Source organism: Calypte anna, chromosome 10 (genome assembly GCF_003957555.1).
Source record: "Calypte anna isolate BGI_N300 chromosome 10, bCalAnn1_v1.p, whole genome shotgun sequence".
In the NCBI taxonomy this organism is placed as follows: Eukaryota; Metazoa; Chordata; class Aves; order Apodiformes; family Trochilidae; genus Calypte; species Calypte anna.
In genome coordinates, this window is record NC_044256.1 from 21,973,307 (window position 1) to 21,998,888 (window position 25,582).

The 25,582-nt window shown below is 63.8% G+C and overlaps 5 protein-coding genes across 6 annotated transcripts; 1 reads left to right on the forward strand and 4 right to left on the reverse strand.

Annotated features, from left to right (window-relative positions):
- Nucleotides 1–21: 21 nt before the first annotated feature.
- Nucleotides 22–3,640, forward strand: RABL2B (RAB, member of RAS oncogene family like 2B). Of its 2 annotated transcripts, XM_030457161.1 has the most exons (8): nt 36–170; nt 346–375; nt 447–526; nt 1,109–1,188; nt 1,894–2,005; nt 2,671–2,768; nt 3,002–3,085; nt 3,348–3,633. In XM_030457161.1, the coding sequence occupies exons 1-8, from the start codon at nt 55–57 to the stop codon at nt 3,426–3,428; spliced, it is 681 nt and encodes a 226-aa protein (XP_030313021.1). In that variant the 5' UTR covers nt 36–54; the 3' UTR covers nt 3,429–3,633. The 2 variants fall into 2 exon arrangements, with proteins under 2 accessions (XP_030313022.1, XP_030313021.1); XM_030457162.1 differs by lacking the exon at nt 3,002–3,085 and having other exon boundaries at nt 22–170; nt 3,348–3,640.
- A 2,547-nt stretch (nt 3,641–6,187) lies between these two features.
- Nucleotides 6,188–10,897, reverse strand: LOC103537521 (acrosin). Its single transcript, XM_030457160.1, has 5 exons — nt 10,134–10,897; nt 9,106–9,291; nt 8,563–8,828; nt 6,985–7,130; nt 6,188–6,742 (listed from the first exon to the last, which is right to left on the reverse strand). Exons 1-5 carry the CDS (start codon nt 10,202–10,204, stop codon nt 6,392–6,394), a joined length of 1,020 nt encoding a protein of 339 aa, XP_030313020.1. The 5' UTR covers nt 10,205–10,897; the 3' UTR covers nt 6,188–6,391.
- Nucleotides 10,898–10,988: 91 nt separating this feature from the next.
- LOC115598809 (protein SCO2 homolog, mitochondrial) lies at nt 10,989–11,803 on the reverse strand. Its single transcript, XM_030456673.1, is given in 2 exon segments — nt 10,989–11,634; nt 11,636–11,803. Coding segments are annotated over 2 exon segments (771 nt in total). The 3' UTR covers nt 10,989–11,031.
- Nucleotides 11,804–12,509: 706 nt separating this feature from the next.
- Nucleotides 12,510–19,690, reverse strand: TYMP (thymidine phosphorylase). The gene is made up of 10 exons (XM_030456674.1): nt 19,662–19,690; nt 16,564–16,702; nt 15,782–15,984; nt 15,440–15,538; nt 15,049–15,178; nt 14,857–14,975; nt 14,248–14,410; nt 13,512–13,742; nt 12,835–12,975; nt 12,510–12,730 (listed from the first exon to the last, which is right to left on the reverse strand). The coding sequence occupies exons 2-10, from the start codon at nt 16,694–16,696 to the stop codon at nt 12,510–12,512; spliced, it is 1,440 nt and encodes a 479-aa protein (XP_030312534.1). The 5' UTR covers nt 16,697–16,702; nt 19,662–19,690.
- A 1,256-nt stretch (nt 19,691–20,946) lies between these two features.
- On the reverse strand, nt 20,947–23,114 carry ODF3B (outer dense fiber of sperm tails 3B). The gene is made up of 6 exons (XM_030457150.1): nt 22,970–23,114; nt 22,475–22,678; nt 22,293–22,394; nt 21,810–21,931; nt 21,236–21,373; nt 20,947–21,143 (listed from the first exon to the last, which is right to left on the reverse strand). The coding sequence occupies exons 1-6, from the start codon at nt 23,076–23,078 to the stop codon at nt 21,072–21,074; spliced, it is 747 nt and encodes a 248-aa protein (XP_030313010.1). The 5' UTR covers nt 23,079–23,114; the 3' UTR covers nt 20,947–21,071.
- Nucleotides 23,115–25,582: the final 2,468 nt, after the last annotated feature.

Consider the following 25,582-nt stretch of genomic DNA (forward strand, 5'->3'; position numbering starts at 1 on the left):
GAGGGGGAGGTGTGGTCTCTGAGGGGGCGTGGCATGTGAGGCGGCGGCGTTGCCATGGCGGCGGAGGAGCAGGAGCGGGATCGGGCCCAGGCCCGGGATGAGGCCGCGTCCGGCTCGGAGGAGACGGTGAAGATCATCTGCCTGGGCGACAGCGCCGTGGGCAAGTCCAAGTGCGTGTGGGCAGGGGCCCGGCCGGTTCCCTGCGGGAGGGAGGGGAGCAGCGGCCGGTTCCCCGAGACTTAGCTCAGGCCCTGCCGAGGCCTAGCTCCGTGCCCCGGACTAACGCCGTGGCCAGGACTTAAGATCGTGCCGAGGCCCTAACGCCGTGCCCCGCTCTCTCCGTAGGCTGCTGGAGCGGTTCCTGCTCGACGGCTTGTATCCTTCTGGAGTGTGGGGGTGGGAGGGTTCAGTGCCACTACTCCGGCGGGTCCTTAACGCGGGCGCAGCTGCCCCCAGCAGCTCTCCACCTTCGCCCTGACCCTCTACAAGCACCGCACCTCGGTGGCCGGGCAGGAGGTGCTGGTGGGTAAGTGGGGAGGGCCCGGCTGGGTGGTCTATGTACCCCCCAGGAACAAGGTCTCAGGGGGTGATGAAGCAGGCCTGGTATTGTGGGTATAGGCAATCTGAAAATGGGCCCAAAACTATGGCTGGGGGGTTCTGTGAAGTGAGTGAGGGGGTGTTTGTGGCAGCCCCTGGCTGTTCACCACTGTGGCCAGGATCCAGCCCTTTCAAGAAATTTAGATTTTGATGCCAGGTCCTCTCTAGTGACTACAAACCATACGCTGGTAGAACTCTGTGCTTTTAACCAGCTTGGTCCCACTGTCCTTTGTAACGCATGTCCACTAGTGACTGTGCTGATGTGTTTGTAGCACACAACTTGTCAGCACTTGTGTGTTGTCAGCACAACTCACAGCTAAGCCTGGCTGGGAAAAGATCTTGATTTTGCATAACCCCTTAGCCTGGGATGTTTCATATTTGTGAGGTGAAACCTGATTTGTGACCCTGAGTAGACTGGGATGGGCTTTGCCTCCTGGGTTTAGGTTATGAAGAAAACAGAACTTGGAAGGCTGGGTCATTCTAAGCTTGGTTTTTTGTGTGTGTTTTACAGACTTCTGGGACACAGCTGGGCAGGAGAGGTTCCAGAGCATGCACGCATCCTACTACCACAAGGCTCATGCTTGTATCATGGTAAGGGTGGTGTCTCCCCTGGCATTGCTGTCTTCTGGAGCTCCTTACTTTTTTTCTCCCTGTATTCCCAGTGAGGTGGCACACGCAGCTGAAGGTCTTTCCTCAACATCAGTCCTGACAGAGTGCACATTCCTCTCTTGTTCTGTGATCTGACTTTTGGATTATACAGTCAGGGTTCTTCTGACATGCTCTGCCTCGGTTCTTCTCTGCTCTTCTGCCCTTTCTCTTTTCCTGTGCTCTGTGCTCCCCATTTATGAGCTCAAACCATTCCTGTTTCCTGACTTCTTCCTCACTGAGGTCTTCTGGTTTGTGCTGCTGCTCAAACTTACCAATTTCTCATCAGGCAATGAAGTTTCATTGCTACTTCAGTAGCTGGAACAGAGGAGCCTCACATTTGCCTCTGCTTAGCAGAGCAGATCTTTCCCAGTGCTTGGTCACTGCTGTGAGTGGTAGAGTGCTCATTGTAGTGTTATGAAATAACCCTGAGGAACACCCCTAGATACAGGCTTCCAGCTAGAGTCTGTACCATTAACCATCTGATGTGGATATTCTCCCTTGTCTCCTCCATCCTTCCCAACAAAGGGCAGCTTCCTGTTTTGATGTCCTCCTAGGAACAGTTCTGGACTCTGCACTTGTCTTGTGTGGGTTGGGTTGATCAGGAGCTGTCTTGCTGCTGGCCCCCTGACAGCTGCTTCTCTTCCCAAGGTGTTTGATGTGCAGAGGAAAGTCACCTACAAGAACCTGAGCAGCTGGTACAAGGAGCTGCGGGAGTTCCGCCCAGAGATCCCCTGCATTGTGGTGGCCAACAAAATCGATGGTGAGTGGATCTTCTGCCTGCAGCCTCCCAGGACTGTGGTGTCATTCCCTTATGACCTGGCTGGGAAAGAATGTCATTCACCTGTTGATGAGCTCTGTTAGTTCCCCAGGGCTGTGTGTTACCAGGGGAACAGCAGGGGCCCCACTGACCTTGCGTGCTGTCTCATAGGCTCTTGATTTAATAGCAATTAAAATTACAAGTTTTATCCATTTAAAGTTTATTCAAGTGATGCCCTTCCAGTTCTGTCCTTACCAGGCTGCTCATTTCATACAGCAAGAACACAGAAGCTGCTTGGAGCAATACCTAGTCAGAAACTGGGGGATGTCTTGCTTGAGAAGGAACCTAACCCATCCTGTGGCCTCCCCAGCATGTGAACTGGTGTGTTCTAAGCAGCAAAGTGTTGGGGTTTGTAGTACACCAGAGCCCATCTATAATTCAGTCAAGCGCACCATGGATAAACCCACAAGAACTCTTTCCATTCTGTACCTTCTCGTCAAGCTGTTAAAACCCTTTTGCTTTCAGGAAGGACTCTCACCCTGCACTGCCACGAGGCTGCCTTGACAGCTAAATCAGGCTCTGGACTCCATCTGTCCTGCCTGTCCTGCATGTGCCTTCTGCCCCCAGCACTGTCTCACTCACCACTTCTCCGTGTTTTGCCCCCACAGCGGATATGAAGATGACCCAGAAAAGCTTCAACTTTGCCCGGAAGTTCAGTTTGCCCTTTTACTTTGTGTCTGCTGCAGATGGCACTAATGTAGTGAAGGTAAAGCACAGCTGGCTGGCTCCGCACCCATCAGACCCCTCCATAGTCCAGGGACATGGAGTCTGCTGTAGGCATCAAGAGCAGAAAATGGGCAGGGACATCTGCCTGGAGACTTGTGAGGTCTGGGTATCCATAGGTAGTTGCAGAAGGTGGTGGGTTCTTTTGGTTCTTGGGGTGGGACAGCACTTTCCATATGTCACACTCCTTTGTGTGACAAGCATTCTCCTCCTCAGCTCTTCAATGATGCCATCAAACTGGCAGTTGCTTACAAACAGAATTCAGGAGATTTCATGGATGAGGTGATGCGAGAGCTAGAGGTAAGGAGGAGGTCTCCCCTCCCTGCACTCCCCCTGAGTGATCAGCAGCTCAGCTCTCTCTGCCCCCAGGGAAAGCAGAGCCTGTGGCAAAGGGTGGAACTTGGCAGGCATAGAAAGATTTGCCTGTGTCTAGGTTGGAAGGGGTGAGATAGTGACCCTCTGAAGAGCCCCCACTGCCCTAGATTGAATTTAAAAGAAGCACAGCAGAATGTGGCTGCTGCTCTCATACTTCTCACCAGCTACTTGTCCTGCTCCTTTCCAGAGCTTTGACTTGCAGAAGCAGAGTGAGAACTTGACAGATAAAGAGGAGAGCTGTCCTGAGGAGGATTCCCCATCTGCCTGAGCCCCGGGGCTGGACAGAGGCAGGTGGTTCCTCTCATGCCCCAGGAGCTGTGCTGAGGGGCAGATGGGCCTCCACCCTTCTTGTGGGACCCTCTCTGGGAATGACCAACCACTTGCCAGAAGAGGCAAAGCCACCCTAGGACCTGCAGGGCAGGGCCCTGCCCCAATGTTTCAATGGTACCTACTGGAAAAAACAAACACTAAAGATTTTTTTATATATATAAAGCCTTGATTTTGCATCCTTCCTGCACTTTGGTTACAAGAGTCACCTACAGCCAGCCCAGTGTCCAGCTCTCCCCGTGCCCTTCCCAACCCAGGCAGTGCTGCCTCCATATCCTCCCAGGACCTTTGCTGCAGTGTCCTTCCCCACCCTGGTGTGGAGCAGCAGACTTGTGGACATGAGGGATTTCTCCATTCAGGTCCAGTAGAGCTGGATCACGGGGAGTCTCAAAACCATACAGCCCAACTGCACTCAACCACCTCCACACCATCACCAGCACAGCCCCATCCTCTTCTGCCTTGACAGAGGAGCAAGGGTGATGGCAACCAGTGAAACATGAACACCTGCACTGTCCAGATCCAGCAGGGTCATGGGTTCCTTGAGGAACAGTGTAGAAATGTGTGTGGCTGGGCGACCTGATGATTGACTGCACACCATCTCCTCTGTGCAGAGTTGGTGCATGCTTCCCAGCCCTTTGGAAGTCTCTCTGATGCAGGAGTGCCACCTCCATCCTCTGCAATGCTCTCCCAGCTGCAAGAGGTGGGGGAGAGGGAAGCTCTGGGGAGCAGCAGGGTGTGGAAAAGCAGCTCAGTGCCATGAGGAGTGTAGCTCTGGCACAGGATGGCCTCCAACAGAGAGCAGGCTGCGGGCACACGGGTGGGCTCCCCATAGCCAGCCATGGTGGCCACAGAGGCAGTGCTGGAGCTCTGCAGGGCCAGAGCTTTGTCCCTGGGCCAGGAAGCCCTGGGGACACAGCATGGCACGAGCCAGGTGGGCTTCTGGGCTCCAGGGCACCCGGCAGGTTTTCCTCTCCTGCCACCCCACCTTGTTCTGTCCTTATGGACAGCGTGCTCACCACACTCCCTGGGACCCCTGCACTGTCCCCAGCACCCCAAATGCACTCTGAGAGTCACAGCAGCTCTGCACCTCCTCCACTGCCTCGGCACCCAGGGCCCCGCATCACCCGGTCCCAGCCCTGACCCCCAGGGAGAAGGGTCTCCCACAGCCCGTTCCCTGGCAGCCCACTCCTGGCAGCAGTGCCAAGGGCTTTCTGGATGCCCTGGCTGATGCCCTGGAGCTGTTTGAGGCCTTACACCTCCTCAAACCCACTGCAGGGTGCACTGTCAGGAGGCACAGCTCACCCTTCTGCTCCAGGCACAGCAAGAGGTGTCATCAAGCAGCACCCCGAGTCCTCCCACCAAGCTTGGGCAGTGGTGAGGTGATGTCTGTGCACGGGCTGGGGACAGATGGGGACATCAGTGGGCTTTGGAGAGGGTAGTTAGCAAAGGAGAACAGCTGGGCTGCCAGAGCAGATTCTTGCCCTGTAGCTCCTCTCCCTGATTGTCTTGTCCTGCAGCCTGACATCTCCGAGGCATTCCCAGTCTGCCACCCTTCCCAAGCCTACTCCTCTCCCTTCACTCTCTTCCCTCCTCATAGCTTGGATCACCCACTGGGCAGAACCTCAGCCCAGAGTCCCCAGTTGCCTCCCGCAGCACAAAACTGCACCGGGCTCCCCTTTGGGAAAAATACCCATTTCCCCTGTTTCCGTGGCTGGCGTGGAGAAGGTTCTGCCCTGTTCCTGCCAGGCCACAGCACAGCCCTGCTGCTGCCAGCAGCCAGCATCGTCCTGCAATCTGCTGCCTCCCTCTGCTCCTGCTCCCTCAGCCCCAGTCCCCACCTGCTCTGCAGAAAAAGCCTCTTTCTGCTTGCATGCACGCAGCCAGCTTTATTCACAGACCAGTGCCCAGTGGTTCCTGCTGGAGCCCTGCTCCCAGTCCACACCTGCACTTTGTGCTCCAAGGCCTGGCTGCAGCACATCTTCCCCACTGCCTGCTGACACCTGCACTGCCCAGATCCACCACGCTCACGGGTTCCTCAAGGAACTCTCTGAAATGGAGTCCCTGCACTATCGCTGGCTGGATGTCAAGCTCCTGACTCAGCCCCTTGGCTCTGTCTCCATCCCTGTCCCCTGGGTCACCAGAGAGCCCAGTTCCCAGCTCACTGGGGCACTGCACACACAGGGGGGATCCCACCAGCAGCCACCCCCAGACACTCCCTGTTCCCTGCTGCTCTCCCTCAGCCCCTCTGCCCGTGTTCCCTCACCTTCCTCTCTGACCAGCCATGGGGCCACCCTCTGGGAGGACTCCTTCCCTCTGCCCTACCTGTTCAGCCTGGAGAAGAGAAGGCTGAGAGGAGATCTGCTGGATGTCCATCAGTAGCTGAGGGGTGGGGGGCAAGAGGAAGGGGACAATCTCTGTTCAGGGATGCCCAGGCCAAGGAAGAATGGGGTGGAGCTGGAACAGGGGAAGTTCCAGCTCAACACGAGGAGAAACTTCTGCCTGTGAGGCTGAGGGAGCCCTGGCCCAGGCTGCCCAGAGAGGTGCTGCAGTCTCCTTCTCTGGAGCCTTTCCAACCCCCCTGGCTGTGTTCCTGTGTGGGCTGCCCTGGGGGGGGATCCTGCTGGGGCAGGGGGGTGTCCCTGGGGCATCTCCAGAGCTCCCTTCCAAGCCCCAGATGTTGTCATTCTGCCACGGGTGGGACTGTAGCAGGGGGAGCTGGGAACACTGACAACTTTATTGCAAGAACCGCCTCAACAACAGCATCTCTGTGCCCCAGAGGAGAGCGGGCAGGGCAGGGCAGGGCAGGCCTGGGGCGCTGGGGCCTCCTCGGGACCCGCAGGCCCTGGCCCAGGAGGAGATGCCCTGGGGCACCGCAGCCTGCGCTGGATCCTCTCCCTCTGCTGCTCAAGCCCGGGCTCCCCTCAGGACCTGCAGCAGCTCCTGCAGCAGCTGGAAGAACTGCAGCACCTTCTGGACTGGGAAGGGACAGGCAGCAGCCCAGCCCTCGGGTACTGGTGCTGGTCCTGGCTGGGAGGGGGTTGAGGTGGGGCCGGGCTGTGGAGCTGCCTCCGCTGCCTCCGCTGCCTCCGGCTCCAGCCCCAGCTGTGCCAGGATCCAGCCGTAGAAGTGCTGCGTGGAGGTGTAGATCCCGGGCCTTCGGACTCTGGCGCAGCCTTTCCCCCAGCTGGTCACTCCCACCACCCAGAAGTAGTCGGCTTGTCCATCTTGGCAGGAGAGAGGGCCCCCGCTGTCCCCCTGCGGGGAGGAGAGAGGGCCCCGGGGGTGCTGGGTGGGCACTGCCAGCACCACGGCGGCTCCTTCTCTCTCCCAGCCCCTGCCCGAGCGGTTGCTGTCGGCACAGAAAGCCTCTGCCCAGGGCTGGGGGGCTCTGTCCTGGGCACGGGGGGCCTGGCCGGGTCGCTGCGGGCGGCTGTGGCTGGGCTGGGGCCCTCCCTGCTGGGGCTGTGCTGCTGGGGGCAGCGGGCGCCCGCTCCTACCTGGCAGGTGTCGATGGCCCCCCGCTCGTAGCCGGCACACAGGTTGTAGGGGTGGACTTCCCACAGGTACCACCCGCTGCTGTTGCAGACCTTGACATCCATCATCTCCACCCTGGCCTCCTGCAGCATGTCGCTGACCTCGGTGGCTGGGGGCACAGGGAGGGATCAGCAGCCAGCAGCTGGTGCCAGCTCTGCACCCTGCCTGGGCCAACCCCTGCCCTGGGGCTGGCTGGGGCTTCTCTCTGCAGAGAAGCCTGGAATCCTTTGCCTCAGAAGGGACCTCCACAGCTCATGCAGGTGACCTTGAAAGGCATCCCGACCACCTGGAGGCATCTAGGTGACCTTTAGAGGTCCCTTCCAGCCCAAATGATTCTCTGCTTCTCTGATGGATCTAAAGGGGGATCTCAGTGTCCAGCTTGACATTCTGTGATTCTAAAGGTCATCGAGATGATGTCCCAGGAGTCTACGATCCTGTCCGACCCCCTTGCAGTCAGCAGGGACATCCTCAGCTAGAGCAGGTTGCTCAGAGCCTGATCAAGCCTCACCGGGAGTACCACAGAATCACAGAATGTCAGCTGGGATGGGACCTCCAGGATCATCTGCTCCAACCCCTCTCGTGTTACTGGTGATGTCCCAGCACCCCGTCCAGCTGACCAGCTGAGACTTCAACCTTTCCAAAGCGGAGGGAGGAATCCACTGCTTCCCCTGGGGGACCCCTCCAGTGTTCTCAGGGGGAAAAGTTTTCCTCTCGTGTCCCGTCAGAATCTCCCCAGGGACAAGGCCTCAACCACCTCCCTGGGCAACCTCTTCCATTGTTCCAGTGCCCTGAGCGAGGGTCAAGAACTTCTTCCCAACATCCAGCCTGAATCTGCTCGTCTCTGCTTGGGGGTTCTTGAGTCTGAAGAAGAGGAGGCTCGGGGGAGATCTTATGGCTCCCTACAACCACCTGAAGGGAGGCTGTAGGGGCAGTGTTGGTCTCTTCTTCTCTCAAGTAACCACCAAAAGGCCAGGAGCAAACCAAGTCGTGCCAGGGGAGGTTCAGGTCGGACATTAGGAACCATTTCTTTCCCCAAAGAGCGGTGAGGCACCGGACTGGGCTGCCCAGGGAGGTGGTGGAGTCGCCATCCCCGGTGGGGGTGTTCAGAAAGCGTTTAAATGCGGCGCTGCCCAGGGAGGCGGTTTGGTGGCCCTGGGGGTTGGGTTAGGGTTGGGCTTCTTCTAAATGACCAAGACTCAATTTCCTGTTAAGGGTTTCATTTGATTAATAAAATTGCCATAAGCAAAACTTTACGGTGCGCGTGTGAGCGGAGCGGAGACTCCCCACGCACCCAGCGCTGCTGTGCTTATTGCAATTTGATTAATCAAATGAAACCCTTAACAGAAAATGGAGTCTGGGTCATTTAGCACAGGCTCGATCATCTCCGAGGTCTTCCCCAACCTTCCCTTCCCGGTGCCTACTGGTGATTCTACTCCCAAAGCCTCCCCCTCGCCCCGGCACACATCCCTTGCCAACAGCCCCTCTCCAGCCCTCCTCGGAGGCCCCTGCGGGGGACACACGAGGGCCCGCTGGGGACTCACATCTGGCGGTGGTGGCCCCCCAGCCGCTGACGTAGCAGGACCTCAGCTGCGACAGGCTGACCGAGAAGTCGGGCACGCAGGCCAGCTGGATGTAGGAGCTGCACTGGACGGGCCGCTCCAGCTCCAGCAGCGCGATGTCGTTGGTCATGGAGATGTTGTGGTAGTCCTGGTGAATCCGGATCTGGGTGACGTTGCGCACCTCGGCGTGGCGGCCCGGGCGGCTCAGCTGGGTGGCCCCCAGCAGCACGTGCCAGAGGGTGCCGGGCCTGGAAGGCGGGGGGGAGAGGGCTGAGGGGCAGCGGAGCCCCGTGGGGCAGCGGAGCCCCGTGGGGCAGCAGCCCCGCGGCTCCCGGCCTCCCGCCTCCCCACAGAGAGAGGGGAGCAGCGTTGCCGAGGGGGAGGCTGCCCTGGCTGCCTTCGGCCCCGTCCAGCCGGAGGCTGCCAGGAGGCCCTGGCACCAGCCCAGCCTTCTCCTGAGCAGGCTGCCAGCCGGGCAGCGGGACAGGAGGGGGACATCCATGCCCCTGCCCTGCTCCTCCTTACCCGGCCTCGTCGAAGCAGTGGGCTGCGGTGAGGACCCACTGGGGGGTGATGAGGGACCCTCCGCACACGTGTCCCCAGCCGTCCTGGAGGCTGACGATCCAGGGCCAGGACCCTGCCCGGGCGTTTGTGCCCCCCACCACGCGGGACTGGTCCAGCCCTTGAAACATGGGCCGCATCCCGCAAGTCCTGCACCAGAACCAGAGAATCACAGCATCTGGGGCTTGGAAGGGAGCTCTGGAGATGCCCCAGGGACACCCCCCTGCCCCAGCAGGATCCCCCCCCAGGGCAGCCCACACAGGAACACAGCCAGGGGGGTTGGAAAGGCTCCAGAGAAGGAGACTGCAGCACCTCTCTGGGCAGCCTGGGCCAGGGCTCCCTCAGCCTCACAGGCAGAAGTTTCTCCTCCTGTTGAGCTGGAACTTCCCCTGTTCCAGCTCCAACCCATTCTTCCTTGGCCTGGGCACCCCTGAACAGAGATTGTCCCCTTCCTCTTGCCCCCCACCCCTCAGCTACTGATGGACATCCAGCAGATCTCCTCTCAGCCTTCTCTTCTCCAGCCTCAACAGCCCCAGGCCTCTCACTCTTTCTTCCCAGCACAGATGCTCAAGTCCCTTCCTCACCCCCCCAGCTCTCCCTTGGCCTCTCTCCAGTAGATCCCAGTCTCTCCTCAACTGGGGAGCCCCAGACTGGAGCCGGTGGTGTTCCAGCTGTGCTCTCCCCAGGGCAGGGCAGGGCAGGGCAGAGCAGAGGGCAGGAGACCCTCCCAGCAGCTGTGGGTGTCCTGCTCGGGGGCTGCTGAGGCTCAGGCTGGAGCTCAGCCCTCTGCCCTCCCCACCAGGCGCCCCATGGACCGCAGGGCCGGGTCCCCTCCAGCCCCCGCAGGAGCTGTGCCAGCAGCCGGGTGCTGGCGGGGCCCTGGCGGGGCTGTGGGGTGGCCCCAGGGGACAAGCGGGCACCCTCCACCCACCCACCCACCCCCCGAGGGCTGCCCAAGCCCCCTCCTCCCAGTCCCAGAGCCGCCCACCTACCCACAGGTGTCCCAGGAGCCGTGGGCAGCCCAGCACAGGGCCAGCAGGAGGAGGAGCGGGAGCAGAGCCATGGCTGCAGGACACGAGGGCTGGTGGCCAGCAGAGCAGCAGAGCTCAGGGTGCCACCTCCTGCCCTGGCCCCAGGGCTGAGGTCACAGACGCTGGGTCTGGGTTCTGGGCACGGTGACATCGCTGGGGGGGGGACACATGGGGGGGTGACATGGGGGGTTCCAAGCAGGGGGGATGGAATCTGGGAGCAGATCCCCCTGACACAGCCCCATGGTCAGGAAAGAGTGACCTCTGTGGATCACCCCCGAGCAGGGGGCACAGGATGGGGTCCTGGGGGGGTGGGAATGTCTCCAGAGATGGAGACTCCAACGCCCCCCTCCCCCCTGGCAGCCTGGGCCAGGGCTCTGCCACCCTCACACTCAGAGAGTCCCCGTGGGACAGTCCTGGGAGGGGTTACAGGAGGGGCTGGGGGTCCCCCCACCCTATAGGATAGTCCAGGAGGGCCAGGAGGGGTGGGGGCTAACTGGGCCCCCCCCACCACCCTGGGGTCTCATTCCCCATGACGCAGCCCTGGGGGGACACAGATGGGGTCTGTTCTGGGGGTGGTGCTGGTGGTCCCCCTTCCTGTGAGGGGACTGGTGGGGGAGTTTCTGGGGGTCCCTCCCCTGCATCCTTGAGGCCTCATTTCCCATGTCCTAGGGGTCTCCCTACCCACTGCCCCATGTGGGGCGGTTCTGGGGGGCACAGAGGGATTGCTGGGGGAGTGGTCCTGCTGTCCCTGTTGTGTGTGGCCTGAGGTGGGGGGCTGGCAGGGACCCCTCCCCACACACACCCCACAGGCAATGGTGGCTCTCAGGGGTGTTTATTGGGGCCGGGAGGGGAGCTGCCCTCAGGGGGGATTCTCAGGGGGGCTGTAGCTCTCCATGTGCCTGCGGACGCTGCGGGCGATGTCCCCGGGGGTGGCGGCGGGGCCGTAGCAGTCCAGGAGGGTCCCGTCGGGGCCCAGAAGGTGGGTGCGGATGCTGTGATCCACCAGGTAGTCCCCGTCCTCGTCGGGGGGTCCCAGGCGGCTGTAGACCCTGAAGGCGGACGCGGCGGCAGCCACGGCCTGGGGAGTCCCTGTCAGCCCCAGCATCCGGGGGTGGAAATCCCCCAGGAACCGTCCCAGCGCCCCCGCGTCGTCGCGCTGGGGGTCCAGGGTGACGAAAAGGGGCAGGAGGGGGGGCTCGGACCCGGCCCCCGCCCCCTCCTCCTCCTCCAGCAGCCGCAGGACTTGGCTCAGCTTCCCCAGCTCCTCGGGGCACACGTCGGGGCAGTGGGTGAAGCCGAAGTAGAGCAGGACCCAAAGCCCGCGGAAATCGCCCCAAAGGCGGCGCCGCCCGCGGTGATCCTGCAGCTCCAGCTCCGGGGGGGGTCCCAGCCCCAGCCCCCGCAGGGCCGCCTCCCGCCGCGCCCGCGCCCGCCTCCCCTTCTCCTCCCGCAGGTAGAGCCAGAGCCCCCCCCGCGCACCCCCCCACCGCCCCCACCACCAACCCCCTCTGCCACAGCGGCAGCCCGGACCCCCTCCCCGCGCCGCCCCCGGAGCCCCCCAGGCGGCGGCGGGGCAGGGGCGGGGGGCGCGGGGGGCGCAGGCAGCGGGGGGGCAGCAGTGCCCGAAGCATCGCGGGGCTGCGGGGAGAGGACGGTCAGGACGGGACCCCCCGGGACCCCCCCGAACCGCCCCGAACCGCCCCGAACCCCCCTCACCCACACACCCACACCCACACACACAGCCCCAGGGGCTCCGTGACCCCCACCTCTGCCCCGAGCTTCCCTCTGAACTGACCCCGCCCCGGCCCCCCACCCCACCCCCCCACCCCACCCCACCCCACCCCACCCCACCCCACCCCACCCCACCCCACCCCACCCACCCCACCCCACCCCACCCCACCCCACCCCACCCACCCCACGCCCCCTGCCCGCACCTGCTCCGCGCCACGGACAACCCGGAACCGGAAATAAAGAAGGGCGAGGAGGCGGAGCCATAGCGGGAAGGCGTGGCGAATGTCGATCGGACCAATGAAAAATCAAAATGAGAGGGAAGGGGCGGGGACACGTGGGGGCGTGGTCATCCAGAGGGAGGGCTCCGTGAGGGGGCGGAGAAGGTGCGGGAGGGGGGGCGTGGTTATAGGAGTGATGACCAATGAGAGTGCGTCAGGGGCGGGAGGGGCGGAGCGAGAGCGGCAAAGTAGGCATGTCCGGGTGGGCGTCGCTAAGAAAGCGCGGACCAATGAGACTGCGGGAACGGGAGGCCGAGGGGGCGGTACCCTGTCTGCGCGCCCCGCGCATGCGCATTGGCGTTATTGCCACCCCGGGGGTCCTGCTGGTTCAGGGGAGGTCCTGGGGGGGTCCCGGGGGGTTCTGGGGAGCTCCGGGAGAACCCGGGGGGTCCCAGGGGGTCCCGAGGGCGTCGCTTGGCAGAATGGTCTCAGCCACCAGCGGCGGGGGGACCGGGGGCGGTGCGGGGAGCAGGCGGAGGGCGGCTTCAAGGGTCCGGCGCCCCCCGACCCCCAGGGTCCCCTCGTGGTGCATCCTCAGCCAGGGCTCCCCTGGAGGGGGAACACGGGGCGGTGATGAGGCCCCCCCATCCCCCGCCCCACCACCCCCTGTGTCCTCCCCTGCGGGTGTTTTCCCCGCCCCCTCCCCAAATTACCTTCCTCCAGCCTCTGCCCCGCCACCACCAGCACCTCGGCGCCTACCCGGGCGTCGATGGGGTCCCCGTCCCGCACCCGCCCGGCCCCCAGCTGGTGAAGCACACGGGCGAGGGGCAGGGCGTCCACCCCCTGTACCCACCCTGGGGGGACACACACAGAAGGTGGAGGGGGGTTAGGGTGGGAGACTCCAGGAATGGGAGTGGGGAGGGGGCTGTGGAACAACAGGAATGGGCGGGAGGGGGAGGAGGGGCAGGAAGGACCCGTAGGGGATGGGGGAATAATTTGGAGGGTGGGGGACAAGGGACGGGTTGCCCCCAAGCCCCCATCCCACCCATTCCCTTAGGCCCCCCCGTACCCTTCATCCATCCCCCCACCACTGCCCCATGGACCCCGCTCCCTCTGCCCCCTCTATTGCTCCCAAAAACGCCCAGACCCCCCCCTTATACCCAACTCTTCCCTATTGTGCTCCCAAAAGCCCAGACCCCCCCTTATCCCCCTTTCCTCCCCCCCCCGACTCCCCTTCCCAAACGCCCAGACCCCCCCCTTATTCCCCAGCCACCCCAATTGATCTCTGCCCCTGACTCCCCCTCTAACTCCCCCCATTCCCCTGTCCCTCTTGCCCCCCAATTCCCCCGGTCCCCCCCATTGCCCCCATCCCCCCCCTCCATCCCCTCACCCCCCCGGGGTGCCACCAGCTCCTCGCAGACCCGGGCCCGTCCCAGGATCTCCTGGCGCTGCGGGAGGGTCCCATGGCAGAGCTGGTGGGCGGTGTTGGGGGGCACCCCTTGGGCCCCCAGCATGGCCTCGAAGGTTCGCAGGGCTGAGCCGTCATCCAGAGACCCCTCCAGCAGCTCCCGGCCCTGCTGGAGACCTCTGGCCAAGCCACACTGCCACAGCAGCAGCCCCCCTGGGAGGGAGCATGTGGGCTGGGACCCCAACACGTGGGGACCTCTCCTAGGAGCTCCCGCCCATGGGGACCCCCACTCCTGGGGACCCCGCCCACCCTCCCCATAGGGACCTTGCCCCAGGGACCCCCACCCAAAGGGATCCCCCTTCATCCCACCCCTATGGACCCCGACCCCTGAGATGCCCACCCATGGGCACTCCAACCATAGGGCCCTGCACCCACCCTGACCATAGGGACCCCTATCCAAAGGGACCTCCCCTCGTCCCTCCCCCGAGACCCCAACCCACGGGGTTCCCACCCCTAGGGACCCCCAACCTCAGGGACCCCACCTCACCCTGACCAATGGGACCCCCCCCCATGGTGATCCCGACCCAAGGACCCCCCCCCTATGGGGATTCCACCCCATTCCTGGGGACCCCGCTCTGAGACCCCCCCCTCTGGGGACCCCCGCCTGTAGGGATCCCCACCCCTGTGTGGTGCAGGACAAGGTGTCCCCCCCGCTGACCCAGGGCTGTCACCAGGTCCCGCAGGTCGGGGGGGCCGCCCCCGCCCAGGCATTCCAGCGCCTCCAGCACCTCCAGTGCGGATCCCACCGCCCGTCCCAGCGGTGAATCCATGCGGCTGAGCACGGCTGAAGTGCGGACCCCCAGACACCCCCCCACCGCCACCTGGGGGACAGGGACACTATGGGGGGCAGCCCCAGACCCCCCCACAAACACCTGGGGGACAGGGACACTATGGGGGGCAGCCCCAGACCCCCCCACAAACACCTGGGGGACAGGGACATTATGGGGGGCAGCCCCAGATCCCCCCCAAACACAGATAGGGGTGACAGTGCCGATGGAGGAGGGGGCAGCCCGAGGGCTCTGCCCCCTGTGGAGGGGGGCAGCAACAACGAGGGTAGCAGCCCTACCGACACCTGGGGGTGACAATGACAGTGGGGGAAGGCAGCCCCGGTCCTCCCCCTCCCCACCTTGGGGGGCAGGGATGGGGGGGGCAGGGGGGGTGCAGCTCCTGCCCCACAGACACCTGGGGGGGGGGGGGTCCTGGGGGGGTTCCGGTAGGTTCCAGGGTGGAGATGGTTGGAGGGGACCCTGGGGGGGGGGTGTCTCACCAGGCTCTGTGCCAGCTCGCGGGCACTCTCGCGGGTGGGGCACAGCGCTGCCCCCCCGAATTTCACATCCAGCACCAGCGCCGAGAGCCCCTCGGCCACTTTCTTACTGAGGATGGAGGCTGGGGGGGGGGCTGGGGTCACTGTCCGCCCCCTGCAGCTCCCCCTGCCCCCTCTGTCCGTGCCCCCCCGTACCGGTGATGAGGGGGGGGCTGTCCACCGTGGCGGTGACGTCCCGCAGCCCGTACAGGACCCGGTCTGCCGGTACCAGCTCCTGGCTCTGCCCCACGATGCAGCAGCCCACCCGCTCCAGGATGGATAGCATCTGGGGGGGCATCACCTGTGGACCCTGACCCCCGAAACGCACCCCATCCCACTTCCCCTGCCCCGCATCCCACCTGCACCCCGCTTCCCACCACACCCCAGACCCCGCACCCCCCCCCGTACCCCGCTACAATGCCCCCCACCACCCCCCTTGCCCCATCGATGTCCCACACACCCAACCCCAAGTCCCCACTCTCAAACCCAATCCCCCTCCCCCCGATCCCAACACCACACCCCCAACCCAAATCCATCTCCTGCCCACCTCCTCAGGGCTCTGTTGGACGCGGAACCCCGGGATGGCCTCCAGCTTGTCCAGGGTGCCACCGGTGTGCCCCAGCCCCCGCCCGCTGATCATTGGCACCTGCGGGACCCCCAGCCCCAGGAGGATCAGGGACCCCCCAGAAACAGCTCCTCCAAGTCCCCCAGTCACACCCTCGGGGGTCTCGGGGACCCCTACCCACCCTCTCAAAGCTTTCAGGCACCCCCACCCCCTTGGAGACGCCCCCCACACGCCCTCGGAAATCTCGGGGAATCCCCCCCCTCAGAGGGCCCAGGGACTCCCCGCCCCCGCTGGGAAATTTGGGGGTTTTCCCCCCCCCCTCACCTTGCAGCCACAGGCAGCCAGGGCAGGGGCCAGGGCCAGGCTGACCTTGTCGCCCACTCCCCCCGTGGAGTGCTTGTCCACCAGGCGACCCCCCCAGGCGGGGGGCCAGGCCAGAGTGCGCCCCGAGCCCCCCATGGCCCGAGTCAGTGCCAGGGTCTCCCCCGCATCCATTCCCCGCAGCCGGATCGCCATCAGCATCGCTCCTGGGGAGCACAGGGGGCTGCAGGTGGGCTGCGGGGGGGGCACGGGGTGGCCAAGGATGTGGCTTATGGGAGGGGGAGATGGAGGGGGCTCCCGGGGATGGGAGGGTCTCAGGGGGTGGGTTCTGCAGTCCACAGCACCCACTCTTCTCTCCCCAGGGGGGTCCCCCGCTCCCCCAGTCCCCATCCCAGAGTCTCCTGTTGTCCCCACGCGTAGTCCCCAGCCATGTCCCTTGGCCACGTGTGTCCCCCTCTCCCCCCGTCCCTGTGCCACAGCACCCACTGGGGCCCCAGCTGTATCCCCCTCGAGCATGTCCCCCACTCTGTCCCCCCGATCTGTCGTCCTTGTGTATCCCTCGTGTCCCCCCTCGTGTGTCCCCCACATGTCCCCTCTGTCCCCACCCCTGTCCCCACTGATCTCTCCACACCGTGACCCCAGCACGTCTCTCTCCCCATATCCCCACCCATCTGTCCCCTCCGTGTCCCTCTGTGTCCCCCTGACCTGTACCCCTTGTCCCCAAGGATCTGTCCCCCCAGTCTGTCCTCCCGTGTCCCCCCATGTGTGTCCCCCCATGTCCCCACCGATCTGTCCCTCCTGGGCCGTGCCGCGGGTGACCCCACAGACGAAGCTCTGGATCTCGGCCTCCTCCAGCCTCTCCCCGTCCCGCTTCTTACGGATCAGCTCGGGCAGCGACACCGGAACCGGGGCTGCCATCTCCCCCTGGGACACCGGGGGGCGTCAGGGACTGAATTCTCGACCCACCCACTTTGTACCCCAGTCCTACTTCTGTGGGACCCTAATTCCGCCCACCCGGGACCCTGATCCCCCCATCTGGGACCCTGGTTCTGCCAGTCAGGGACCCCAACCTCAGAAAGCCGGGACCCCCACCCCACCAACTTGCACCCTTCTCCTGCCGATCTGGGACACACACACCCCACACCCCCCTATTCCCTGACAGCTGCAACCCCCAGGGATGATGGGGACTCCAGCCCTGCCCTGGGCAGCCTGGGCCAGGCCCTGACAACCCTTTCCAGGGAGAAATTCTTCCCCAGCTCCAACCTAAACCTCCCCTGGCACAGCTTGAGTTGTGCCCAAAGTTCCTCTTGTCCCATCCCTTGTTCCTGGGGAGCAGAGCCCGACCCCCCCTGGCTCCAACCTCCTCTCAGGGGGTTGCAGAGAGCCACAAGGTCTCCCCTCAGCCTCCTCTGCTCCAGGATCAACACCCTCAGGGCCCTCAGCTGCTCCTCACAACTTCTCCAGACCTTCTCCTTGCTCTCCAGCCCCTTCCCCAGCTCCATTCCCTTCTCTGGACACTCTCCAGCCCCTCAATCTCCTTCTGCTCCTGAGGGGCCCAGAACTGACCCCAGGATTGGGGGTGCAACCTCACCAGTGCCCAGCACAGGGGATAACCAGGGGATGGTCACTTGGGTGTTTTGGGGGAAGCTCCTTCCCCAGCAGAGCCCTCAGAGCCTGACCCATTACAGATCTTGCAGGCAGGCAGTGATGAAGCAGCAAGAGGAGCTCCGAGAGATAACTGGAGAAGGGTTCATGAGCACTGGGGATGTTCTACTCTGCCCCTGCAGCTGAGGGGTCCATGGGGGAATGACTGGGAAGAGCCAGCAGCTCCGTGCTGGTGTCATCAGCAGGACCAGGGCTTCTGTGACCATGGGTGGATTTATGTGGGAACAGATGGGGCACACCAGGCGGGAAGAGGATCCTGGTTCAAGATCCAGCAGGGCCCATCAAGATGGCTTTAGATGAGAGCTGCAGGAGGCAGGGGATGGATGCAGTCACATGCAGCAACAAAGACACAAAGGTCACAGGTGTGTCAGTGACTGGGAGTGCCTGAGAGCGGTCACTGGGTGTGGGGACTTCTAAAAAGGCTGTGGGACCATCAGGCCAACTGAGGAGCATCTGCAGTGGTGCAGGCACCATGGGCAACCAGAGGGGCTGGAAGCTCCTTCATGTGCACAGCTGGGTCCACCCCAGCACCAGGAGCACATGGAGCTGTTGGAGCCAGTGCAGAGGAGGCCCTGGAGCTGCTGGGAGGGCTGGAGCAGCTCTGCTCTGGAGCCAGGCTGAGAGAGTTGGGGGTGTTGAGGCTGGAGAAGAGAAGGCTGCAATGGGGAGACCTTAGAGCACCTTCCAGTGCCTGAAGGGGCTCCAGGAAAGCTGGGGAGGGACTTGGGACAAGGGCCTGGAGGGATGGGACCCTGCGAGGGGGAAGGGTTTGCAGCTGGGAGAGGGGAGATGGAGAGGAGATCTTGGGCAGGCAGGGAGAAATTGTTTGGGGTGAGGGTGCTGAGCCCCTGGATGCCCAGGTTGTCCCCAGAAGCTGTGGCTGCCCCATCCCTGGAGGGGTTGAAGGTTGGATGGGGCTTGGAGCCCCCTGAGCTGGGGGAGGAGTCCCTGACCATGGCAGGGGTGGCACTGGAGGAGCTGTAAGGTCTCTTCCAACCCAAACTTTTCCATGTCTGGATGGTTGTGTATCAGCAGCTGCATGGTGAGCTGACTCTGGGGGGCTGCAGGCAATGTCCACCATCTCTGCAGAGGGCTGTGCAGGACAGGAGGGGTGGCTCTGGGTGTCAGGGAGGGTGGTGAGTGCCTGGAGCTCAGTGACAAGAGGTTTGAGTGTGGGTCAGAAGCAGGGGGAAGGGCAACGAGGCAGACGCCTTGGTGAGACTCTGTTCTAGCACACCCAGCTGGGGTGAAGGGACAGACAGAGTGTTCTACACCCATCTCAAAGGAGTCTCTCCATTACTTGCCCTTGTCCCCCTCGTGGACTTCAGCCTCCCAGGTGTCTGACCCAGCAGAGAGGGGACAGTCCTGGGGGTGCCTGGCATGTGGACACGGAGGAGGCAGAGAGGGTGCCCTGATGGTCCCCCCAGCAGAGATGGGCTGAGGATGCTGTGGTGGTTGAAGGACAACTTGGGCATGGTGAACATGAACTGAAGGGGCAGGGGGGTCAGCAGGACTGCCATGGGCACCTCTACCAGGCTTATCAGCAGAGACCCCGGGGAGACAGCCCTGAATGGCAGAGGAGCCCAGGACAGTGTCCAAGGGGGCTGGAGGAGATCTGGGTGGGGCTGAGGGGACACAGAGAGTTTGTGACCCCCGGAGGAAGGGGCAGGGCAGGCAGGGGGACAACTGAGGTGTGATGAGGCTCTGTAGGGAAAAGAAACATCAGAAGGGCCAAAGACCACCTTGAAATTGACCTGGATGAGAAGGAAGGCTTCCACAAAGACATCAGCAGCAAGAGGAGGACCTGGGAGAAGCTGAGTGGATGGGGCACACACGGTGATGAGGATGAGGAGGAAGCTGAAGGAGCTTGTGCCTTCTGTGCCTCACTCTGTGGTAACAGGAGCAGTGGTCCCGGGGTGCCCAGCCCCCAGGTGGAAGCCCCCTGCCCCCAGGAGATGGTCTGAACCCTGGGCACACGCCAGGCTCTGGGGTCCACTGCGGGAGGGGTGAGGGTGGCTCCCCAAGCCCCTTCCACCAGCAGGGAGGTCCCAGCAGAGGTGTGGAGATGGGAGGAGCAGCTGAGGGACCTGGGGGGGGGTTGGACTCCACCATCCTAAAGCTCTTCCCAACACAACCCGTGCCATGATGCTCTCTCTCCTGGCTCCACCACTCCAGGACCCCAGCCCCTGAGCCCAACCCCCCAGGCCCTGGCTCTCACCACTCCCGGTGCTGTGTCCCTGCTCCCGCCGCTCCTCTCCTGGATGGATGCCCGTGCCAGGGCTCCTGCAGGTGATGGACTCTGCCCCGGGCAGGGGCGAGGGTCAGGACAGGCAGGGAGGGGCCAGGGAGGGGAAGGCGGGATCAGCCCCCCCAGGACAGCCTCTGGGGTCCTCCATGGACATCCCCCTCATGGACACCCCCCTCATGGACACCCCCCCCATGGACACCCCCCCCCATGGGCACCCGCCCATGGGCACCCTCCCCCCCCATGGACATCCCCCCCATGGACACCCCTACCCATAGACAATCCCCCCCCCATGAACATCCCTCCCATAGACACCCCCCCCCGGACACCCCCCTCATGGACACCCCGTCCCCATGGATGCCCACCCCCATGGACACCCACCTCCCCACAGCCACTCCTGGTACCCACAGGGTCAGCATTGTGGAGATGTTTGGGTTGGAGAAGCTCTTGGAGATGGTGGAGCAGAATTGTCCCCAGCACTGCCCAAGGCCACCCCTGCCCAATGTCTGTCCAGATCCCTCTGCAGAACCCCACTCACTCCCACCCCACCACTCCCCTGGGCACCCGGGCTTTGTTTCTCTGCTGGGAAAGAAGTTTTAATTTTACATTTTAGACCAGGGGGATTGGCTGAAAAAGAAAAGGGTTTTGTGCCCAACATTTTAGTTTTTATGCTGTGCTGAATTTTAAATTTTATTCTGGCCCCAAAGTTGTAAATTTTGTTCTGGGCACAGCTTTATTTTATATGTTTCAAGCCAGCCAAGGATGGGAGGCTGAAAAGCCAGCAGGCTGCTAGAGTTAAATTTCATTTTAATTAATTAAAACTAGGCAAAGTTTAAATTTTATTTCATTATTTTATTATTTTATTCTTATTGTTATTTTTTTTAAATTTTTATTTTATTTACTATTTCTTTTATTTACTTTTAAAACATTTATTTTCAATTTTTGTTTCTATTTATTTACCTCGTTATGCTGTGTTTAATTTTCCTGATTCATTTATCATTTTACTTTATTTTCAGGTTAATCTCATTTTCCTGAGGTGGTCCCCCAGGCCAGGCAGTGTTCAGCCGTGTCCCCCTCCCCGAGCCCTCATCACCCGTGTCCCCCCCCGGACTGACATTTCCATGGAAGGTCCCCAACGCCTCCTCCCGGGAGATGTCCCGAGCACCACGAATACCCCCACCCCCCCAATTCATTTAAAGCCTCGGGTCTCGTTTCGGCCCAAACCCCAATTAACGCTTTATTTAAATGGGGAGGGGAGGAAATTGGCCGCGATGGAGCCGAGAACACCGCGGGGGAAGGGGGGGGGGTCGGGACCCCCGGGGGCAGCGCAGCCCCAGAGGTTGGGAGGGCACGGGGGAGGGGTCCTCCAGCCCCAGCACCCCCTTAGTCGCTCTCCATCACGGTGGTCACGTAGGGTGAGTGCCGGATGCCGAAGGTCACCCCCCGCGGCTTCTCCTGGGGGGCACAGACAGGGCGAAGGGGTCGGGGAGGGTCCCAGGAGGGTCCTGACCCTCCCCCGGAGACCCCCAGGGGTCTCTCCCCCCCACCTTTGCGGGGCTGTAGTCGCTGGGCCCGGGGGTGGCAGCGAGGGGGGCGGGCTCGTCCCTGCCGATGATGCTGTACTTGGGAGCGCGGCGCCGGTACACGTCGGTGTCCACGACTTGGTAAGTGCAGGGGGCGGGGGTCTGCGGGGGGAGGGTGGGGGGGTGTGACACCCCAAACCACAACACCCCCCTGCCCCCAACAACCCAACACCCCCGACCCCCAACACCGTCCTCCCCCAGCCCCGTCTTCCCCACCCCACAACCCCCTGACCCCTCAATCCCCACAGCCCCTCACCCCCAGCATTCTGCCCAACCCCCCCAGCATCCCAAAGCCCCCCCCTTCCCTGGTCCCCCAACCCCCCGACCCCTAGCAGCCCTCCCTCAGCCCTCCAACCCCTCAGTCACCTGGACCTCAGCCCCCCCCGACACCCCGTGCCCACAGCCACCCCCAGCTCCCCAGCTCCCTGCCCCCCTACCACCCCAAGACCCCCTCGCAGCCCCAGCCCCCCCTTCCCCTTGCCCCCCAGCCCCCATTCCTCTTAGTATCCTGCTCCCCAGACCCCCAAGCCCCCCCCACCTTGCGCAGGTCCTGGTAGAAAGTCCCCACTTCGCTGCGCCCGGTCATGGAGAAGTTTGGGGGCGAGGGCTTGGAGACCAACCGGGGTCCCAGCAGGGGCGGCAGGCGGTAGGCAGCGGGGCCTGGGGGCGTAAGGGGGTGGTGTGATAGCTGGGGCTCATTCTAGGGGGGTCTTTGGCGTCCAGCCCAACCTAGGGGGTGTTTGAGGTCCCAGGCGGTGTTGCGGGGTTTCAGGGGGTGTCAGGGGGTCTCGGAGTGTGTGTTTCGGGTCCCAGGGGGGAATTAGGGGTCCCATTGAGGCTGTTGGGATCCCAGAGGATGTTTGGGTTCCCAGGGGTTGTTGGGGCCCCGAAGGGATGATGGGGATCACAGGGAGTGTTTTGGGTCCCAGGGTGTTTTGGGGGTTGCGGGGATGTTTGGGGGCCCTGGGGGTGTCTGGGGTCTCAGGGGGTGTCGGGGGTCTCCCCGGCCCCTCTTTCCTACCCGGGGTCTGGGGTCCGCTGAAGTGCCGGGTGCGGGAGCGCAGGGTGTATGCCGGGGGTGTGGGGAAGACCACCTTGTTCGAGGGCTCCAGATTGTAGCGTCCTACGGGAGGTGGGGGGTGGGTCAGAGGCACTGGGGGGTGTTCCCCAGCCCTGACCCCCCCGAGCCAGACTCCCCCTCACCTGGGCCGGGGGTTTGGTGGAGCGAGAGTTCTTGGGGGCGGCTGTGGATGGAGAAGGCGGGGGAGAAGTCCCGACCGCGGGCGGTGGTCCTGGGGGGCAGCATGTAGACGGGCCCGGGGGAGCGCTCCTTCCCCGAGATGTCCTCTTTCCTCCCGAAACTGTAGGCGGGGGCTCGGTGCCGCGAGATGTCGTGAAGATGATAACCTGGGAAGGGTGAAGGGTCGGTGGGAAACCCCCCACCCCATCGATACAGCCCCCCAGCAGCCCAGGGTGAAGGCCCCCCCCCCCATCTCTGCATGGATACAGTCCCCCACCATAGATACGCCCCCTCCCCCCGTCCGATGGATGCAGCCCCCTCACCCCATAGATAAAGCCCCAGTCCCATAAATACTTCCCTCCCACCCCCTAGATACAGCCTCCTCCCACCCCCCCCATGCATAGAGCCGCCCTGGATCCATCCCCCCAGCCCAGGGGGGTCCCACAGCCCCCACTCACCCAGGGCGGGAGGCAGCCCGTACTTGGGCCCGGGGCTGCCATAGAGGGCGGCGATGGGGCCGCGGGGGCGGTGGGGCCGCCAGGTACCCACCCAGGGATCGTCATCCATGGGCGGGGGCTTGAGGGGGACACTGCAGGGGTCTGAGAGAGGGGGCAAGCGGCTGGGGCAGCGGTGGCACTGGCGGAACTGGTTGCACTGGTGGGAGCGGGGTCACAATGACTGGGGAGGGGCCGGGTTCTGCAGCCTCCGTCCTCAAGACCCCAGGGAGGGAACCCTGGAACCCCCCTTGATGAGCCCCCCCCCAGATACACACCCCTCCCCCTAGATACAGCCCCCCCTCTAGATACAGCCCCCCCATAGACCCTCACCCCCCCATATGCAGACCCCAGCACCCTATGGATGCCCCCCCCCCAGCCTCCCAGGGGTGTCCTCTCCTCCCGGGGGTGCCCGGGGGGGTCAGGCCCCTCACCCTAGCAGTGCCAGCTCTGGCTGGGCTGTCCCTGTCCCCCTGGCAACCGACAACAGAGCGGGAGGGGCAGCGAGGGGACACTGGGGATGTGGGAACATTGGGGACATGGAGACACGGGGACACCGGGGACACTGGGGACGTGGGGATAGTGGGGACTTGGGTACAGGGGGACACTGGACACCGCTGGGACAGTCGAGACATGGAGACACTGGGGACATGGGGACACTCGGGATGTGCGGACAGGGATGGGGCGGGGCGAGTGGCGGGCATGGGGCTGCCCCACTGCAAGGGGGGCACCCACAGGGGGGCTGGATCCGGGGAGTGTCCAGCTGGGCTATGGCTCACACTAGGACCACAGGACACCACTGGGGGTCTCCAGGTGCTGGGGGGTCCCAGGGGTCCCGTTGGACTACCCTGTTCCGGTCCCCCTCCCGCGGTGGCTGGTGACCCTCGCCCTTCAATGCACCCCCCGCTTTAGTGACTCCCCCCTCGCCTTGGGGACTCCTGACCAGACCTCCCTTCCCCCCCCGGGCCAGAGACCCCCGGGTAGCCCCAGAGCGGGAGGAGATGGAGGAGAGGGAGTTGGAACCCCCGGGCAGCCCCATGGGGAGCGGGGGCGCACACAAACACGGGGGGGGAACACGGGCGGGGCTGCCGTCCCGAGGGGGTGGGGGGCAGCTCTGGGACCACTGACACAGCAGAGGGAGGCGCGGGGCCGCGGGTGCTTCGGGAGGGTTTTATTGGGGGGCTGAGAGTGCAAGGAGTCAGGGGGGTGGGTGTGGATTTGGGGGTGCAGCGGGTGATGGGGAGGTGGGGGGCTTGGGGGGTAAAGTGAGGTGGGGGAGGTGGGGATCCAGTGGGGCACGGGGGAGTTTGGGAATGGGTTTGGTGATGCAGGAGGGTGGGGGGATGGGGGTGCGGTGGGAGTTTTGGGGAGGGTCTCGGGGTGCAAGGCGGGCATTAGGGGTTTGGGGTGCAATGTGAGTTTTGGGAGTTTGGGGGTGCAGTGGGGGCGTTGGGAGGTCTGGGGATACAGTGCGGGTGTTGAGGGAGTGACGGGGGTGCAGAGAGGATGGGGGGGAGGGTTTGGGGGTGCAGAGGGGGGTGTTGCCCCCTATGCCCGCATCTTGCACACGAAGGGTTTCCTCTCCCCGCACGAATCCTCCTCCCAGGACACGAACGCTGCGGAGGGCACGGAGCGAGTGCTGGGAGGCTGGGACGGCCCACCCGGGGACCCTCCAAAACCCGTAAGATCCCTCCTCCCGACCCGGGACACCCCGCCCCGCCCCCGAGGATCCTCCCTCCCCCTGTGAGACACACACACCCCCGAGACCTCCCACCAGGGACCCATCCCCCCGCCCTGGGATACACGCGGGGGGACCCTTCAAGACCTCCCCACCAGCCTCCCCGCCCTGGAGATGTTCCCTCCGCCCCACCCTTGGGGTCCCACCCACCGCCTCCCTGGAGTGTGTCGTCCCCCCGCTCACCCCCCGTCTTCTCCAGGGCCACGCAGCGTCTGCCCGCGGGGGCGTCATCCCCCCCCCAGGACCAATAGCGCCAGGGGGACCCATCCGACCAGAGCCAGGCAGGGCCCTGGGGACAGAAGGTCAGGCAGCGACGTGCAGAGGGCAGGGGGGGAACAAGCAGGGGTCAGGCAAGGGGTGGAGGTAGGATTGGGCTAAATGGGGCACGGGTGCAGGCAGGGGACAGGCAGGGGACAGGGAACGGACAGGCAGGGGACAGGGAAGGAACAGGGAGGGGACAGGGAAGGGGACAGGGAAGGGACAGTCAAGGTGCAGGCAGGGGACTGGGAAGGGACAGGGAGGGGACAGGGAAGGGACAGGCAGGGTGCAGGCAGGGGGCAGGGAGAGGACGGGCAGGGAGAGGACAGGCAGGGGCAGGAAGGACCCACCCTGCGGTGCAGGCCGATCCAGACGCTCTCCCGCTCCCGCTCGCCCTCCTCCTCCTCCTCCCCCCGGTGCCGGGCAGCGAACGCCGCCAGCGCCCGGTGCTCCGCGGGGGTCTGCAGCGAGGCCAAGTGCCCCCCGCCCCGCAGCGCCCGGCACCGGGCCTGGGGGGACACGAGACGAAGAGGCAGCTCGGGAAGGGAGGGTGGTCCCCTCGGGTGCCTTCCCGTCGGGAA

What these genes read in the sequence shown, in the direction of transcription:
- RABL2B (XM_030457161.1), top strand. Translation starts at nt 55, where the DNA reads ATGGCGGCGGAGGAGCAGGAGCGGGATCGGGCCCAGGCCCGGGATGAG. An exon ending in AGCGCCGTGGGCAAGTCCAA is followed by an intron (nt 171 to 345) that starts GTGCGTGTGGGC and finishes CTCTCTCCGTAG; the next exon opens with GCTGCTGGAGCGGTTCCTGC. An exon ending in CGGTTCCTGCTCGACGGCTT is followed by an intron (nt 376 to 446) that starts GTATCCTTCTGG and finishes ACGCGGGCGCAG; the next exon opens with CTGCCCCCAGCAGCTCTCCA.
- ODF3B (XM_030457150.1), bottom strand. Translation starts at nt 23,078, where the DNA reads ATGGATGACGATCCCTGGGTGGGTACCTGGCGGCCCCACCGCCCCCGC. An exon ending in CGGGCTGCCTCCCGCCCTGG is followed by an intron (nt 22,679 to 22,969) that starts GTGAGTGGGGGC and finishes CACCCTTCCCAG; the next exon opens with GTTATCATCTTCACGACATC. An exon ending in CCACCAAACCCCCGGCCCAG is followed by an intron (nt 22,395 to 22,474) that starts GTGAGGGGGAGT and finishes CACCTCCCGTAG; the next exon opens with GACGCTACAATCTGGAGCCC.
- LOC103537521 (XM_030457160.1), bottom strand. Translation starts at nt 10,204, where the DNA reads ATGGCTCTGCTCCCGCTCCTCCTCCTGCTGGCCCTGTGCTGGGCTGCC. An exon ending in CACTGCTTCGACGAGGCCGG is followed by an intron (nt 8,829 to 9,105) that starts GTAAGGAGGAGC and finishes CCCGCCTTCCAG; the next exon opens with GCCCGGCACCCTCTGGCACG. An exon ending in GGGGGCCACCACCGCCAGAT is followed by an intron (nt 7,131 to 8,562) that starts GTGAGTCCCCAG and finishes CTGTGCCCCCAG; the next exon opens with CCACCGAGGTCAGCGACATG.
- TYMP (XM_030456674.1), bottom strand. Translation starts at nt 16,696, where the DNA reads ATGGCAGCCCCGGTTCCGGTGTCGCTGCCCGAGCTGATCCGTAAGAAG. An exon ending in CAGCCCCCCCCTCATCACCG is followed by an intron (nt 14,976 to 15,048) that starts GTACGGGGGGGC and finishes CCCCCCCCCCAG; the next exon opens with CCTCCATCCTCAGTAAGAAA. An exon ending in GGGGCAGAGGCTGGAGGAAG is followed by an intron (nt 12,731 to 12,834) that starts GTAATTTGGGGA and finishes TTCCCCCTCCAG; the next exon opens with GGGAGCCCTGGCTGAGGATG.